This window comes from Chiloscyllium plagiosum, unplaced genomic scaffold (assembly GCF_037043375.1).
Source record: "Chiloscyllium plagiosum isolate Xiang-an unplaced genomic scaffold, Cpla_swu_hap1 HiC_scaffold_9, whole genome shotgun sequence".
Lineage (NCBI taxonomy): Eukaryota > Metazoa > Chordata > Chondrichthyes > Orectolobiformes > Hemiscylliidae > Chiloscyllium > Chiloscyllium plagiosum.
In genome coordinates this window covers 33,877,722-33,896,255 of record NW_028270147.1, presented here as the reverse complement: position 1 = coordinate 33,896,255, position 18,534 = coordinate 33,877,722, and the positions used below count along the sequence as shown (strand labels likewise).

Below are 18,534 nucleotides of genomic sequence, written 5' to 3'. Positions count from 1 at the left end.
TGAAGTCCAAATACACCACATCCACAGCTCAATCCTCATCAACTTGTCTAGTAACATCCTCAAAGAACTCAAAAAGATTTGTGAGGCATGACCTGCCCCTCACAAAACTGTACTGACTGCATTTAATCAAGCCATGCTCTTCCAGATGGTCATAAATCCTATCCCTCAGAATCCTTTCTAACACCTTGCAGACGACAGACGTGAGACTGACTGGTCTGAAATTGCCAGGGATTTCCCTATTTCCTTTCTTGAAGAGAGGAATTGCATTTTCCTCCCTCCAGTCCTCAGGTATGACTCCGGTAGAGAGCGAGGTTGCAAAGATCTTCGCAAGCGGCGAAGCAATCACATTTCTCGCTTCCCAAAGCAGCCAAGGACAAATCTGGTCTGGCCCTAGCGACTTGTCAATCTTAATGTTTGACAAAATTTTCAGCACATCAGCTTCCTTAATCTCTATCCGTTCCAGCATGCTTACCTGCTCCTCAATGATTTAATTCACTACAAGGTCCTTTTCTTTAGTAAAAAAAAAACTCATTTAGGGCTTCCCCTATCTCCTCAGACTCTATACACAAGTTCCCTATGCTATCCCTGATCGGCCCTACTCTTTCTTTGATCATTCTCTTACTACTCACATACGTGTAAAATGCCTTTGGATTCTCCATAATCCTACCTGCCAAGCCTTTATTGTGCCCCCTCCTGGCTCTCCTCAGACCATTTTTGAGCTCCTTCCTCGCCTGCCTGTAATCCTCTAGACCTGAGCAAGACCCTTGCTTCCTCCACCTTGCGTAAGCTGCCTTCTTTCTTTTGACGAGAAGCTCCTCCGCTCTCGTCATCTAAGGTTCCTTTATCTTACCCCTTCTTGCCCCTCTCAGAGGAACGCATTTATGCATCACTCGCAACAACTGTTCCTTAAACAGTCTCCACATGTCTATAGTGCCCTATCCATGGAACAATTGCTCCCAGTCCATGCTTCCCAACACACGTCTGATAACATCATAGTTTCCTTTTCCCCAATTAAATATCCTCCCATTGTGCCTGCTTCTCTCCTTCTCCATAGCTATGTAGAATGTGAGGCAGTTGTGGTCACTATCATCAAAGTGTTCTCCCACCGCAAGATCTAACACCTGCCCTGGCTCATTGCTGAGCACCAAATCCAAAATGGCCTCTCCCCTCGTTTGCCTGTCAACGTACTGAGTTAGGAAACCCTCCTGAACACACCTTACAAAAACAGCTCCTTCAAAACCATCTGCTCGAAGGAGGTTCCAATCAATATTTGTTCATTATTTCACAGCCATAGGATTTTTAAAGCTGATATATCATGATTCCTATGTCATAGACTTTAAATTCCAAACTTTATTTTAAAGTTGCCAAGGAGCATTAGCTATACGTACTGTGCAGCTGGTAGTTTAATCTGGGTGTAATTCACTCATTTTGTATAATTGAGGAATGAATTATAGCCTCATCAAAGGATTCATTTGAAAGCAGCGATTTTATGATTAATTCAGTTCTTCTCTTAACCATTAAATTATTTAACTGGTATTTAGAAATGATTTAACAAATTATATAATAGGAAAATTCGAAATGATATTAATTAATGGCAAGTAATTGTAAGCATGTGTTGTAACTTAATATTTTATTTTGTGAACTGTACATATTAGAGACTCTGAAAGGAAAGGAAGGAGCAGGATTCCAAAGTATATTCTAACTCCAACTTCTGGTTTTAAAAGTATGATCTTACTTTCTTGTTGTTTTACGTTGAAATTAGACTCTGACCACAACCATTGCCATTGTCTTATTGAAGTTAACTGATCTGCATACAAGCTGTTAAAGCTAACCTATAGGTCAATTAAACTACTGAATTTCAAGTTTGAAATCTTGTGAATTTCAAGTCAGTTTGTTTTCCTACAAACCATATACAATTCTATTTCTAATCTCTAAGGAATCCACCAGGCTAAACGTTCTAACTGTGAATAACGATGAGCATGTTGTAAAATACAAAGATCTCCAATAAATTGTTCAGTGTCAATGTATTGTAGCAAAATCAAATCTATATTGGCAAAATTCATTGTTACCTTTAATTTGCTGTGCCTCCAAACTAATGTATTTAATAAAGGAGGGAAAAAAGGAAAGCATAAATAACTTCCCAGAAATTGACAATACAGGAACTTTGTCCCTTCTAATGAAGGTCTGGCATCCAAAATGGGAGCCTGACATCTTTTGTCAGATGATAATGGTTCTGTTATGTATTTTCAACATTTGCTGCTTCTGCAATTTCAAGTATTTGCCTTTTTTTTAATGTATGTGGAATAATTTTGATGTAAACGCACTAAATGAATTATTTAATGACAATGTGCTTGTTCTGCATTTTATGCTATTAAATATGAAGTGCCACCTTTGGATGTATAATATTTGATAAGGAGAAAGTAAGAACTGCAGATGCTGGAGATCAGAGTTGAAAAGTGTGGTGCTGGTAAAACTCAACAAGTCCGACAGCATCCGAGGAGCAGAAGAATCGACATTTTGGGCATACACCTGATGAAGGGCTCATGCCCGAAACGTCACTTTTCTTGCTCCTCGGATGCTGGCTGAGCTGCTGTGCTTTTCCAGCACCACACTTTTCAACTAATATTTGATAAGTACGTAAAGTTTCACATGTATTCGATCTATTAAATCGAGAGACAAACCAAAACTTTTGGGACATTTGTCAAAGACTCAGAAGTAATAACTTAGTCACACGTTTCTAGTATAAAAGTGCAGCAAATGCTTATGACACTAATATTTTATATCCAACCCCTTTTCAACTTAAGGATATCATTCCATTTGGCAATAATCCACTCTTCCGCTATATTTTCGGCTGGATGGTCCCTCCAAAGATTTCATTGCTAAAACTAACGCAAGGAGAAACAATCCGTAAGCTATACGAGCAGCACCATGTGGTCCAAGACATGTTAGTACCAATGAAGAGTCTGGAGAAGTTGATTCTCTTTCTCCACAGTGAGATCAAGGTATGGGAATCAGTACAAAAGCAGCAGTTAAATTGAACTAAGTACCTGGTAATGCTCATCATGCTTCTTTTAAATACTTTTTTAGTTTAGTGTTTTGGTTTTAAGAAGGCAAAAATAAGCACATAGAATCAGTAATGATTTATTTTTTTAGTTTCTGAATTGTGACCACCACTGACAAGAACAACATTCATTGTCTATCTATAATTGCATTTGAGAGGCTGGTAGTGCACTGCCTCTTGAACTGTGGCGTTGATTTAGGTGTGTGTACATTGCAATAGCTTGGGAGTTCTTGGATTTAGGCCTAGAGATAGTGAAGGAATGGTGATTACAGCTCCAAGTCAGGTGGCCTTTGCCTTATAGTGGGAGAAGTTGCTGGTTTGCATGTTGGTGTTGAAGAAGAGTATCAAGGAGCCCAGCAGAATTGGAATCAATGGGAATCAGTCTGCAGGGACTCTCAACTGGTCAGAATCGTACCAGCAAAAGGAAAATGGTTGTGGATATTGGAGGTTTATCCTATCAGTACTGGGCCATCGCAGCAGGAACTCCTCAAAGGAGTGTCCTGGGCTCAACCATCTTCAGCTGCTATAAGGTCAGAGAAACGCAATCTTCAACGTGTATCCCCAATTGCATCACTCCTGACACCCTAAATACTGTAGCAATCCATGCCCATATGCAACAAGACCTGAATACCTTTCAGGCTTGGGCTGATACGTGACCAGGAACGTTTGCACCATATAAGTGCCAGTCAGTGACCATCTCCAAGAAGAGAATCAAACCATTGCCCAAGACACCATGGCTGAATCACACACCCAATAGCTTGGATTTGCCATGGACCAGAAATTGAACTGGGTCACCCATACAAATATGATGACTTCAGGAGCAGGTCAAATGCTGGGAATCTGCAGCAAATAGCTCACTTTCTACCTCCTCAAAATATTTATGATATCTGCAAGGCACCAACTGCATACCTGAATGAATGCAGCTCTAATAACATTTGAGAAGCATAACATCATCCAGGACTAAGCACCTCAATTACCACTTGCAACATTCACTTTCTTCACCACTAATGTACAGTATAAGATGCGTTGCAGTTACTCACTAAGGCTCCTTTGACAGCATTCGTAACCAATATCATCTAGAAGGACAAGGGCTGCAGTTGCATTGAAACGTTGCAACCTGCAAATTCCCCTCCAAGATGCACACAGTAAGGACTCAGAACTATATCACCATTCCTTCATTTTTATTAGTTTAAAATCCTGGAACTCATTCACAAAAGGTGGTGAGAGACACATTAGGCATGGGCAATAAATACTAGTTTTAAAAAGCAGAAGTGCAATTTGTATTTGGGCCATACTGTTGTCATTGTGTGTTGATGCTGGAGGTAATGAATATTTAAGTTGATGTGTCGCAGTTGGGTGATTGATTTGCTTGGTGTTGAACTATTTTTTGGAGCTGTACTTATCCAGATGAGTATTCATCATCATCCTGATTTGTTCATTGTAGATAATGGACAGATATTTGGAGTCAGGCATGATTTACTTGTCAGAGTTCCCAGTCTGTGACCTGCTTTGTGGCCATGGTATTCGATAGTGGTACTGTCACCGAATGTTAAGGTTAAAAATCACACAACACCAGGTTATAGTCCAACAGGTTTAATTGGGAGCACACTAGCTTTTGGAGCGACGCTCCTTCATCAAGTGATATCACCTGATGAAGGAGCATTGCTCCGAAAGCTAGTGTGCTTCCAATTAAACCTGTTGGACTATAATCTGGTGTTGTGTGATTTTTAACTTTGTACACCCCAGTCCAACACCGGCATCTCCAAATCATGAATGTCAAGGGGAAGGTAATGAAAGGTAAGTTGTCAATAGTATCAAATAAATTTCATTATTTTGCTCATAATTGACAGTTGGATGTTATAATGCTACTCGTCGATAGCTTTTTGTACATTTCGCATTGTTAGATCCCAGCAGATGTCTGTATAATTGGACAAAACCACAAGGAAAAGTCTCGGTCCCGAACTTTTTCAGACTAGTCAACTGCTGGGCAACTTTAAACTGCAATAGTGTGATAATTGGAAGTGAGAGCTATGGATAACATAATTTCATGTTTATGTTCTCAATAGTACATTTAAAGTAAATTAACTGCTTTATAACTCTCTGGGAATTTGCTGATGCGATAAAGGTGTATATTATTATTAGAGGCAGATAGACATTGGTTCTGGAGCTCCGAAAGTCATTTAGGACAGTGATCTAAATGTATTATTTCTAAGAAAGCATGTGATTCAGTTAAGTACCTAGCAGGATACTTGTGTTATTTGATTAGTTATTTATATTGTTGAGTGTTATGACCTGCACAGATCACTGATTTAGTTTTTGTAATCATTTCAGAAGAATCAAGTCTTCAGTTCAGATAACAATCAACCTAGCAGAAGGGTAACAGTGTGTTTTGTCTCTCAAATTGTGAGAGTTCATATAGGTTTTTTCAATTTGTTAGAACTAAAAGAATGTCTCAGCTCACTGAACTGTAGCAGTTTGTAACAACATCTCAGCATTCCTAGGAAACCTGAAAGTAAGCGGCACGGTGGCACAGTGGCTAGCACTGCTGCCTCACAGCGCCAGAGACCCGGGTTCAATTCCCGCCTCAGGCGACTGACTGTGTGGAGTTTGCACGTTCTCCCCGTATCTGTGTGGGTTTCCTCCGGGTGCTCCGGTTTCCTCCCACCATCCAAAGATGTGCAGGTCAGGTGAATTGGCCATGCTAAATTGCCCGTAGTGTTAGGTAAGAGGTAAATGTAGGGGTATGGGTGGGTTTCGCTTCGGCGGGTCGGTGTGGACTTGTTGGGCCGAAGGGCCTGTTTCCACACTGTAATCTAATCTAATCTAATCTAAGCAGTTAAGTAAGAAATTAGAGTTGAAATAAGAGGCATTTATTTCTGGGATTAAATAACTGAAAAGGATACTGTTGGGAAACAAGTTGAAACTTTGTTTTGTTGTTTTGCATTAAGATCTTTCTAAAATCCTATCTGAATATGTGTATATGTATGTACAGCTCATTCTGCTATAATGCTACAGTTGTGTTCCTCTGCAACCTTGTGCTGTAGAAAAACGTGCTGTGGAAGACTGCTATAAAAAATGGCACTGTAGAAGATTGCTAATAGTAAACAGTTACATCCATTCAGTAGAAAATTTGTGTTATCCAAACAACGTCCACAATTTCACAATTGCATTGTAGCCAAATCATGCTAACGAAACGTGCAATATAGCAGAAAGATCTGTAATCATAATTTTTTTTTTCTTTTGCATAATGAACTTGTATTCTTTTGTTAAAGATTATTTGCAGCTTTGTATGGATACATTCAATGTCTAATCACCACAGTATCCTATTGCAAAAATTAAATTTAGAATCTGTCAACAAGTTTCATTGTGGGATCTAACATGTCCAGTATTATCACCAGCTGTGGTCATAAAGTTTTGGCAAGTTTCTTATTGGAAAAATAAAATACATGAAACCTAGCATTTGTGTGCCCATAATATAACACCATGGAGAAGGTATTTTATATTTTCTTTTAATGCTTTGTCAACAATATTGTATTGCTTCTTTTTGCCTGATTTCTGCAGGTTTACCCACTTTGGCTGTGTCCCTTCAACTTACCCAGCTTACCAGGTATGGTTCACCCAAAGGGTGATGAGCCTGAACTGTATGCAGATGTTGGAGCTTATGGAGAACCTAGAGCCAAGCAGTTTGAAGCCATGGCATCAACACGACAGCTGGAGAAATTTTTGCGCAATTCACACAGGTGAGTAATGCCAGAGGTTAATGCTCGAAAAGGCTGGAAGTGAATAAATTTAGTAAGTATATGTGTGTTTTCAGAGGACTGTTTCATAGATAAATACTGTTTATTTAATAAAAAACAAAGAACTGTGGATGTTGGAAATCAGAAACAAAATCAAAAATCCTGGAAAAACACAGCAGGTCTGGCAGAGAGAAAGCAGAGTTAACATTTCAGGTTCAGTAACCCTTCAAAACTAAGTGCAAATTGTTTACTGGTGATTTTCTGTTTTGGAAGCAGTGCCCACATTGAGCTTCATATTTCTAAACTGCCCACTGAAAATCTTTTGTATACCATTTGAGTCTAGAAATTTGATTGTGCTGTTCCTGTTTTCATTCATAAAATTATACATTTAATGTCCTGTCTTGGAACTATGCTACCTGCTGTTTTTGATTGGTCTCCTCTATAGCCACCCTGGGCATTTGTTTAATAACGTAAGGACTCAACAGTGGTATCAGGACCTTTTGTAATCATAGATTGCCCCAGTATCCCAGTGAGGAATCTGCCCAGGAATGGCAAAACCAAAACCTCCAGGAATGCTATTTTAAGTGCTTGTCTTCTCCATATAGATTAGTTTTGGGGCTGTCCTTTAAGGCTGAAAGTTAACCTAACTCTCTTTTTAATGGGCATATTCTATATTACACAAATAATTTGAGTATTGCTAACAACTTTGTACAGAGTTTAGACTGCTTTTATTTACATTAGAAAGAGCTTAATCCATTTAGAGTTGGTTTAGTAAAGCTGTCTTCCAGCAGGAGAGGGAGCAGCAAGGAAGAGAAGATGGGACAATATAAGAAAGTATGAGGTCATGCACTTGGTGAGAGGTCAGAAGAATCAACAGGTACACTATTATTTAAATGGAGAGAGACTACAAAACCTGCAGTCCAGATGGATCTGGATTTTCTTGTGCATGAAACACAAAAGGTTAGCACGCAGCTGCATCAAGTAATTAAGAAGGCAAATGGATTTTGGCCATTATTCCTAATGGGTTGGAGTTTAAAAATAGGGAGGTTTGTTATAACTGTACAGGGTGTTGATGAAGTCACATTTGAGGTATTTGAAATAACTCCACAGAGGCAAATATCCTGTCACCAAGTCACCCTTTATTTACACGTGGAAAGTCCTTGACTTTGGCCCAGTCCCATCAGAGTCAGCACTCCTCTTTTTATCTGTCAGCCAGGACTCCCTGATTGGGGGTGTTAATCTGGCCCAATCAGGGAACTCCTATTCTGTGATGTCCAGCAGGCTGACCTCATTACAATTACTACAGTACTGTATACAGTTTTGATCCCCGTATTTAAGAAAAGATACAGTGGCATTAGAGGCTATTCAGAGATTCATTGGCTGAATCCTAGAATGAAGGAGTTGACTTATCAAAAATGGCTACAGGTTAGATCTTCATTCATTACCGACTAGATGCACGAGGAGTGATTTTATTGATACACAAAATATTCTAGCAGTCTTGATAGGGTAAATGTAAAGGAAATGCTAGTGGGGGAATTTTGAACTGGGGACATAATTACTGAATAAAGGGATTTATTCTAAAACTGAGACACAAGGTAATTTCCTCCCACATGGGTTAATGAATTAGTGTGATTTGGATGCTAGAGAGCTGTGGAAGCTAGATCATTTATAAATAAAAGATAAAAAGCATTAAAAGAGGATTTGTTTTTTTTTAATATGGAGGAGTTGAAGGCTCTGAGGAATTGACATGGAAGAGGAATTGAGGCCTAGGACAGATCATCCCCGATGCTATAGACTGGTATGGCAGGATTGAGGGGCTGAATGACCTACTTCTGCTTGTGTTTCTTGTATTCTTCAGATGGGAGAGAGCAAGAAGATCTTGGAATGGAGACTTTGTATCAATGAATGTGGGTTACGTTTTAGTGTGAACACACAGAGAGAGAGAGAGAGAGAGAGAGAGAGAGAGATATATGAATGCTTATTAAAAAGAGCTGTAATTTCTCACCTTGAATGAGATGGATAAGAAGCACGAGGTTAAAATGTGTACAAATGCTGCAACTGACATCTGCAATCATTGCCATTTGTCACTGCCACAACTTGACTCCTGCTTGAAAATGGAAGGCACATTCTCTTCAGTGTGGGAAGAAAAAGATGCAGGCAAAATCTCTGTTCTCCAGTCACAATCTGTGACATCTTACATGTGTTTTTGACTTGAGAGGAGAATGTGTTATTGCTAGCAATGGGAACTATTTCGAGAGTGTGGCCATCATCATTATGTCGTGCAGCTGTGTAGCACTGTTGATTACAATTGTGTGGCAATTATTTTTGTTCAAAGTTTGAAATGGGGTGCTTTTTTTTTAATTAAGCAAAAGTGAGGACTGCAGATGTTGGAAATCAAAGCCTAGATTAGAGTGGTGCTGGCAAAGCACAGCAGGCCAAACATCATTCGAGGAACAGGAAAATTGGCGTTTCTGGCAAAAGCCCTTCAGGAGCTAACCTGATGTGCTTGACCTGCTGTGCTCCTAGACTCTGCTTTTTTTATTATTTGCTCACTGGATGTCGGCATTGGTGGGAAGGCCCAGGGGCAGTTAAGAGTCAGCCATATTGACGTGGGTCCAGAGTCACATGCAAACCAGCCCAGATAATAACAGCAGAATGCCTTCCCTCCAAATTTGTTTTTACACATGTGGACATTGTTGCTAATGGCAACCAAGTAACCATTTATATTTGAATCCATGTCTCCAGACATTGGACTGGAGTTCTGGATTGCTACTCTAGTGACATTGCCGCGACACCACTGCCTCCCTTGTAGGAGAATGAAAGGTAGTAGGTGTCTGTTGAATATGGCTGCAGACACAGGAAAGAGTTCATTGACGTAACGATTTTTACCTTAACAACTGTGCAGATTTGTTCAGTATTGCAGACATGTTCTGTGAGCTAAGCACCTTTCATTGACCCTCACAGTGAACACTGTTGATGGAGGTATTGTTGGAATGGTTGGGTGACTTGTTGCCCCCTCCATGGAGTCAGGGAAACAGGAGCTCCTGCTTCCTGTCCATTTATCTGGACCAGGGCAAGTATAACAGAACATAAGAACTTGGGAGTCTCTTCTCTACTAAGAATGCACTTGCTCTTTTCAAGGTGTGGATCACTTTTAAATGTTGTCAGATGCATGTAGTCTCTGTCTCTTCCCCTTCTCTCCTGTCATCACCCTCATAGCCAAAACATAGTGGGCGGCACGGTGGCACAGTGGTTAGCACTGCTACCTCACAGCGCCAGAGACCCGGGTTCAACTCCCGCCTCAGGCGACTCTCTGTGTGGAGTTTGCACATTCTCCCCGTATCTGCGTGGGTTTCCTCCGGGTGCTCCGGTTTCCTCCCACAATCCAAAAATGTGCAGGTTAGGTGAATTGGCCATGCTAAATTGCCCGTAGTGTTACCTGAAGGGGTAAATGTAGGAGTATGGGTCTGGGTGGCATATGCTTCGGCGGGTCGGTGTGGACTTGTTGGGCCGAAGGGCTTGTTTCCACACTGTAAGTAATCTAATCTAATCATACTCGCAGCCAACAAATAGTGTTAGTAATACAGACTGAACATCTGACCACTTGAACAGATATGTTTAGTCCTGCCCGTTCCTTGCTTTTGCCTGTTGATAAACCAGTTGACCACAGAGTAAACTTATTCCTATGCTTATGCTGTCTGTAGCTGGGATTGATTGAATAGTATTGGCTCTGCTCTTTCTGTTCCACTTTTATTGATTACTGAAGACAGGAATGAATACCGATTCAGATTTGGTATCTTTGACTTTATACTTAAGATTATGATAATTTTGCTGCTACAATTACCTTGACAATTCCATTTTCTTTGTGTGAGAAGCACAAATTTGGTAAATCATAAGCAGGAAATTCCCTGAAAATGTACATTTTGAAAGGTTAAACGATGTTTTGGTTTTCTCTTCCTGTCAGTTTTCAGATGTTGTACGCTGATTGCTATTTGACCCGAGAAGAATTCTGGGAGATGTTTGATGGCTCTTTGTACCACAAGCTGAGGGAGCAGCTGAATTCCAAAGATGCATTCCCTGAGGTTTATGACAAGATCTGCAAGGCTGCGAGACACTGAGAAATTTGGTGGAGGAACTTTATGTAACATTCATTAGCTGATTTCTATTTCGGCTTGTAGAGTTCAGTTCATGTCTCACATACTTAAAAGTGGATTCAGGACATTTTTCTAACCGAAAGAATGTTTTTTATTTAATCACGAATCCTTTTCTGCGGCTGTATCTTTTGCTTAACTTAAAGTGACTGAGATTCCGTTCTGTAGTGATCCAGTGGTATACCATCAAAATAGTCTGGGGAATAGATTTTGGCAAATTGTTTGTGAAAACCAGGTTTCGTACATACTTCAATTCTTTCTTTTGTTTTGTGTAGCTTCAAGAGCAACACTTTTAAAAATCAAGTTCCCTAATTAGTTCAATGCACTGCTGGTGAGCAAGTGTATCTCCAGGATGTCCCCCTCAGTTTTTTTTTTAATTTAAAAAATAGATGATTTTTTTTTTGAAAAAAGTATAAGTGCATACAAAGGTTCTAAATCATACCTATACAGTCGTTGCAGTGAAAAATACAAAAACGACTGGAACTTTGTCATTTCTCGGAGCTCCTCTACATTTGCAAATAAAAGGCATTTTTGACTCGTGCAGGAAACTATTTATGTTCACTTTAAGGCAACAAGGGGATCTGACTCAAATCATTTGAACAGACCCTCTTTCTACTTGGGTAGAAAGACCCTAGATGGATGTTTTCCCCCTCTCCACCTTGATGTCCACGCTTTAATGCAATCCTAGGCATGGAGTCCTGGACATTGGAATGTGCCAATGTGCAACTCTTGGTCAAAGTCATCTCCTTACATTGGAAGACCAACAGATGTTAGGCAGACCAAAGAGATCGCCGAGTTGATGGTCCTCATGTTTATCTTGGTGCGTGTCTCAGGGAACAACTGTTGGGCACAGAGCTCTGTGTAATGGCATCGCTTGGGACAAACATTGATAAATACCTCTTTCTAGACCTTCTTTGCAAAGGCACATCCCTGAAGGAGATGAATGACGGTCACTTCAGCACAGCCACTTTGACGGCCATGTGTGGTGGCGCAGAGGAATTGGGTGTGCGTGAAGAATCTGACGAATAGTTCCTTTCTTGTCATCAGTTAAGCTATGGTGCTGGAAAAACACAGCAGGCCAGGTAGCATCCGAGGAGCAGAAGAATCGACATTCAGGAATTCCTGAAGAAGGGCTTATGCCCGAAACGTTGATTCTCCTGCTCCTCGGATGCTGCCTGGCCTGCTGTGTTTCTCCAGCACCACATTTTTCAACTCTGGTCTCCAGCATCTGCAGTCCTCACTTTCTCCTCATCAGTTAAGCTATGTCTTGGTACTTGTTGGATAGTTCTGTGATCAGCCATTCTGACAAATGACTTTGAGAGTCTGCTTAGGGAACCAAACAACAGGATCCACTCTCACTTTTCCCATGAGGTCTTGAAGAAGCTACATGCTGATTACTTCCTGAGGGAAGTAAGATCAAACGTGTTTTTATCTGCAGATTTTTCTTCAAAGGACAGGTGATACAGAACGGTCCAATTACTTGGACCATTCCGCAGCAACAAGGCCAGACGCATCCTTAGTAAGACCAGCAACAGATAGAACCTCTGTATGTAGTAACCTTTGGTGTTTGCACACTGACAGTGTATGCATAGCTTGATGCAGCTGCACACAAAAGTAACTATCAGGATGAGGCTCTGCAGGCCTACCCCCAACCAGAGCTTTGTACATGTTGTTCTTGTGGACATGGTCCATCTTCCACTTCCAGATGAAGTGGTGGATGGCTCGGGTTACTGTTAAAGCGCAGGTTAATGGGCCAGAACATGTGCCACACGCAGCAATACCGACAGTACCTCTCACCTGATGACCAGGTTTTTTGCCGTCAGGTTTCCCTCTGAAAGGTATATGAAAGTCGAAAAGAAATGTTTTTCTCTTTCTAGCGTAATGATGGAATTCTCTTACTGATCTCTTAGCTGAATGTTAGAACAGTCTTAAGATTTTGATAACAGCATATGTTATGACCAATTCAGCCATTAGGAGAATAGCTACATTTTTAAAAAAACATATTTCTTGTAAGTTTGTCTTTGTAATCAAAATGCTTTTTTGAATATGTACAGTGTGGAAGCAGGCCCTTCAGCCTATCAAGTCCACACAGGCCTTCCGAAGAGCATCCCACCCCGATCCACCACACCTTATCCTATAGCCCTGCATTTCCCATGACTTATCCACCTAGCCAGCATATTCCTGGACACTACAGGGCAATTTAGCATGGCCAGTCCACCCAACCTGCACATCTTTGGACTGTGGGAAGAAAATGCAGCACCCGGAGGAAACTCACACATACACAGGGAGAATGTAGAAAGTCCACACAGACATTTGCCCGAGGCTGGAATCAAACCCGAATCCCTGGTGCTGTCAGGTAGCAGTGGTAACTGCTGAGCCACCATGCTGCTCTTGCTGCACACTTATGTAAAACTATAGATAATGTCCTGATTTGCAAACAAGCTGCTACATTTACACTTGCAGTTTCACTTACATTTTCAAAATGATTGATGTGACTGAATCATCTTTTTTAGTGAGATTGATGTATATAAATTTTAATTCTTTGTATCAAAGGTGTATTACCTGTTTTGGTAGACCCTGCTCATAAATATAGCATAATTCTCAGAATCTGTGTCATTTAAGTTCACAAACCATCATGTCTGATGTTATGGCACTTAAAACTGGGGAAACACTTCAGCTCTACATATGCAGGTTCATGAGTCAAATATTATTGATTTATCTAGCTTGTCTGTATTCGAGCAAACTAAGATGTTGGTACTGGATGATGGCCGTCTGAAAGAGTACAATTAACTATCCTTTTCAGTATACTAAATATGTATTCTTGAGCTTGTATGTTAACATCAATGATCAATTCTATGATCCTTCAACAGCAGTTACTAACATTTCAATCCATTTGTCTTAGCAGGTACTGTGTAGGAATGAAGTGAGGACTGCAGATGCTGGAGAAGAGAGCTGAAAAATGTGTTGCTGGAAAAGCGCAGCAGATCAGGCAGCAGCCAAGGAGCAGGAAAATCGACGTTTTGGGCATGCTGCCTGACCTGCTGCGCTTTTCCAACAACACATTTTTCAACTGTGTAGGAAGGGCAATTAAGATTTAGGATCGGGGCAGTGGGCATAGTGTTTGGTCTGTGTTCCCAGTTTTGTTAATCTGGTTCAACACAGGTATAAGCATGCGGCTGCAGGCCCCAGAGGAGTGGAAGCCTAACATAAATGGCAAAGCTATATCCTGATGTTTACTGAATGACATGCCATTTTAATTGATTGCAACCAACTGAGTGTGCAACCTACCTAACAGCATCCTGGTCACAGGAAGAACAGGTAATTTCCAAAAACATTATATACATTTTCTTGTAGACCAGGAGGAGAAGTAGTATTTCTTCTGGCCTCTGAAAGGTGCCTTGGATCCCTGTGCCAAGTTTCACCCAATAGTGAACCAGAGGAATCTTCCACTCCTTTCTTTAATTTCTGGAGATACATTATGCAAATGTTGGCATTTTTTTTAAAGAAGTGATTTTTAAATCAAATGATGGAATTGAAAATAGTCTGTTTTTACTATTATCATGATACTTGTAAGAACAAGGTTTGATTTCTGTGTGAGTATGTGAAAAGGCAATAGATGACTTGAAAGATGTGTTCAATTGCATACTTAAGCCAAATGGGACAGTTGTACCAGTGAAGGGAGTGCGTGTCGTAAATTGGGAGGAATTGAACATGTTTTTCTGTCTGGTCAAATTTATTTTGAGCAATAATTATATTTTTTCCCTATCCTCTTCTTGTTTTATACGGTTTCGTTTCTGTAGCTAGTAGACATTTGCTATTTGCTAAGAACAATGGATGTTATCTGGCAAAATAGAGCCTATTAAATGGTTTTCTGCTTTAAAGTTTTGAGACTTATCACTGCCTATTCAGTGACTTGGAAGTATCTAGCTTTCCTTAGTATTCCCTGCAAGAGGTGGCTCATTTTGCTTTGAATTGTTTCCTGAAGGATATATTGAAGTCATTCTTGCTTGAGCACTAAAGTTAAATCTTAAAAAAATGACAGCTGGAGGTCTGAAATAAGAACAAAGTGCAAGTGCACTTAGTAATTTGAGCAACATCTGTGGAGAGAGCAAGAGTTAACATTTTGAGTCCAATAATGCTCTTCATTCACTCACCTTTACACATTTGGTGAGAAAAAGTCCCAGCTGATCATTTCAGCTGCTCGATCAAATAGTCTTTTGATTTATCCTAATGTTAAATTTGATGCCATTTCTTAGCCTTAAAATTAAACAAAGAATTTTATTTTTGTATTTGTGTTGATTTGGATCTCCTAAGATGTGAAACTGAAGTTTTTGACCAAATGCCTCTGTAGGGATGAGCAGTTTACAGTTTGCAAGAATGTACAAAGGAACAAAATCTCAAACAAATGATACAGCAGTGTTTTAATGGCAGTAACCCTTGGTTGAAAACTGACTTTAGCTGTTGTTGAACGTTTGAGTGTGTAATCATGTTTTCCCTTTTTGTCTCACTGCATTGTACATATACTTTGTTTTTGGTGTTCTTTTAAATAAAATGTCATTTAAGTGAACACTAATTTTCACATGCCTTGAAACATTATGTATAGGTCAAATATATTTTCAAGTCTGGAATTCTGTACTACCTACTGACTTTGTATCTTTTTTGAATCTAGAATCTCAGAGAACTGCATTCTATGTATCAAAATGACCTGTGACTGAGTTTTTTTTAATGAAGTAGTTATTGAATGAAATGTGCTGATCACCCATTAAATTATTTTGCATATGCAGCTTCAAAGCCATTTTTTTGTTTGTGCTACAAATCCAATCAAACCATTCTATTCCAGAGTTTGGAATTGCAACTAAGCTTTACAAAAATGCAGGCCAATTCAGTAAAGTACTAGAATGTCAGGAGTGTTGAGATTATGCATGCTTCTGAAGGGTAGGAGAGACAAAAACTTGGTAACTTCTGAATTAGACTTCAGCTATTCCAGCATTTGCTTTATTTTCATAGCTATTCAAAACTTGCTCCTTTAATTTATAATGAATTTCAATCCACAATGGGGCAACGCAATTGAATTGATCACTCTTCAGTCATTTCAGCTCCATGTTACAACATTCTCTCTCAAGTCAGAAGTTCAACCCCAAATCCAGAGAAATGAATACCTGATTTCAGCTGACTTGAGACTGCAGTGCTGAGAAAATCCTACACAGTCAAATACTTGTTTCTCAGATGAGTTATTAAACAATCCTAGTTGGACATCAGATATTCAATAGTGTCCCCCCACCTCCTGTAATCCAACAAAAGGTCACTTCAAGGAGGACCTGAAAGATTTTTCATCTGAGTGGCCAGGCTGAGGAGTAATGCTGTGTGAGGAAAAGTGCAGAGTCATAGAGATGTACAGCATGGAAACAGACCCTTCGGTCCAACCAGTCCATGCCGACCAGATATCCCAACCCAATCTAGTCCCACCTGCCAGCACCCGGCCCATATCCCTCCAAACCCTTCCTATTCATATACCCATCCAAATGCCTCTTAAATGTTGCAATTGTAGCAACCTCCACCACATCCTCTGGCAGCTCATTCCATACACGTACCACCCTCTGCGTGAAAAAGTTACCCCTTAGGTCTCTCTTATATCTTTCCCCTCTCATTCTAAACCTATGCCCTCTAGTTCTGGACTCCCTGACCCCAGGGAAAAGACTTTGTCTATTTATTCTATCCACGGCCCTCATAATTTTGTAAACCTCTATAAGGTCACTCAGCCTCCGATACACCAGGGAAAACATCTCCAGTCTGTTCAGTCTCTCCCTATAGCTCAAATCCTCCAACCCTGGCAACATCCTTGAAATATCTCAGCAAGAGGCACAGTAATCACTTCTCTAGCTTCCCACAGAGTTATCGGGTACACCTGATCAGGACCTGGGGAATTATCCACCTTTAACCATTTCAAGACATCCAGCACTTCCTCCTCTGTAATCTGAGTTCATCTGCCTTCCCTGTTAGGCCCCTTGCTTTGAAATAAATGCAGTTTAATTTATTAGTCCTACCTTGTCCCTGACTGTTTGTTTAATTCACTTCTGTTCTTAACTGTACTAGTCTCAGATTGATCTCTTTCCTCACTATCTCCCTGGGTTCCCCCCCCATCCACCTTATGAGTTTAAATCCTCCGAAGCAGTTCTAGCAAATTTCCCTGCCAGTATATTAGTCCCCTTCCAGAGGCATTGAGTGGGGAGACACTGTTGGGTGGGGGGTAGGGGGGTGCTGCAGTGAAGCTCAGGTAAGGTTTTGATTTCTCTCTTTTTTTTCAGAACACTAGGGATGGAGGCTAGAGCACTTGCATGCTTCTTGTGCAGGATGTGGGAGGTCAGGGTCACTACCACAGTCCCTGCTGACTTGCGAGAAGTGCACCCAGCTGCAGTTCCTCACAGCGTGCATTAGGGAATTGGAGCTGAATTATTCGGGAGGTTGAGGGTTGACAGAGAGGAGCTACAGAAAGATAGTCACACCTAGGTTACAAGATGAAGGTAGCTGGGTGACCATCAGGAGAGGGAAACTGAATAGGCAGTCAGTGCAGGGATCCCCTGTGGCCTTTACCCTCTAACAAGTACAGTCGTTCCCCCACCCCACCCCTATAACCACAAGGGATACGTTCCAAGACCTACTGCAGAAGCCTGAAACCACGGATAGTCGTGAGCCTGTTCATTTAAATGGGAAATTTACCTCCTTGACTGCCCCTGGTTCTGGAATGTTCCATGTAATATGTTTGGGCCCGGCGTAACTGAAATCGCGGAAACCAACTCCGCAGACACAGTGGTCACCCTGTGTACAATCTTGGATATTGTTGGGGGGTGTGGCGTGACCTACCAGGGGAAAGCCACAGTAGCTAGGCCTCTGGCACGGTGTCTGGACCTGTGACTCAGAAGGAAAGGGGGGAGAAGAGGAGAGCAAGAAAGGGCATTTCAGGGGAGCAGACAGGATATTCTGTGGATGAGAACAATACTTCTGGATGGTATGTTGCTTCCCGGATGCCAGGGTCGGGGATGTCTCGGATCAAGTCTACAGCATTCTTAAAGGGAAGTGTGAACAGCCAAAATCATTGGTACATGTTAATACCATTGACATAGCTAGGAAAAGTGATTGAGATCATGTAAAGTGAATTTAGGGAGTTAGGAAGGAAGCTAAAAAGAACCTCAAAGGTAGTAATCTCTGGGTTGCTGCATGTGTAACATGCTAGTGAGGGCAAGAATAGGAAGATACAGCAGACAAATGCAAGGCTGCACAGGGTTACAGATTTGTGATCATTGGGTTCTCTTCTGGGGAAGGTATGACCTGTACAAAAGAGACGGGTAACACCTGAACTCGGGTGGGGGTTGTGGGGGGATCCAATATCCTAATGGACAGGATCCAGAGCTGTTAGGGAAGGTTTAAACTAGGTCAGGAGGGAGGTGGGAACCAGAGCGTCAGATCAGAAGGTACAGCAGTTGGTGTAAAAGTAGATGCAATGAGCAGAGAGACTGAGAGGAAGGGTGGCAAGATGATGGGAGTCCAGGCAGAAAAAAGCAATGCAGAGACCAGAGCAAAAGTTAGA

At 41.0% G+C, this 18,534-nt stretch overlaps 1 protein-coding gene across 1 annotated transcript in view; it reads left to right on the top strand.

The window, feature by feature from the left end:
* The window catches only part of dhcr24 (24-dehydrocholesterol reductase), a 47,927-nt gene extending 32,195 nt beyond the window's left edge, over positions 1 to 15,732 (top strand). The window contains exons 7-9 of the mRNA XM_043698996.2: positions 2,805 to 3,002; positions 6,623 to 6,801; positions 10,763 to 15,732. Of these exons, the coding sequence (XP_043554931.1) occupies positions 2,805 to 3,002; positions 6,623 to 6,801; positions 10,763 to 10,916 (531 nt within the window). The 3' untranslated portion in view covers positions 10,917 to 15,732. The remainder of the gene's footprint in view (positions 1 to 2,804; positions 3,003 to 6,622; positions 6,802 to 10,762) is intronic.
* Positions 15,733 to 18,534: the final 2,802 nt, after the last annotated feature.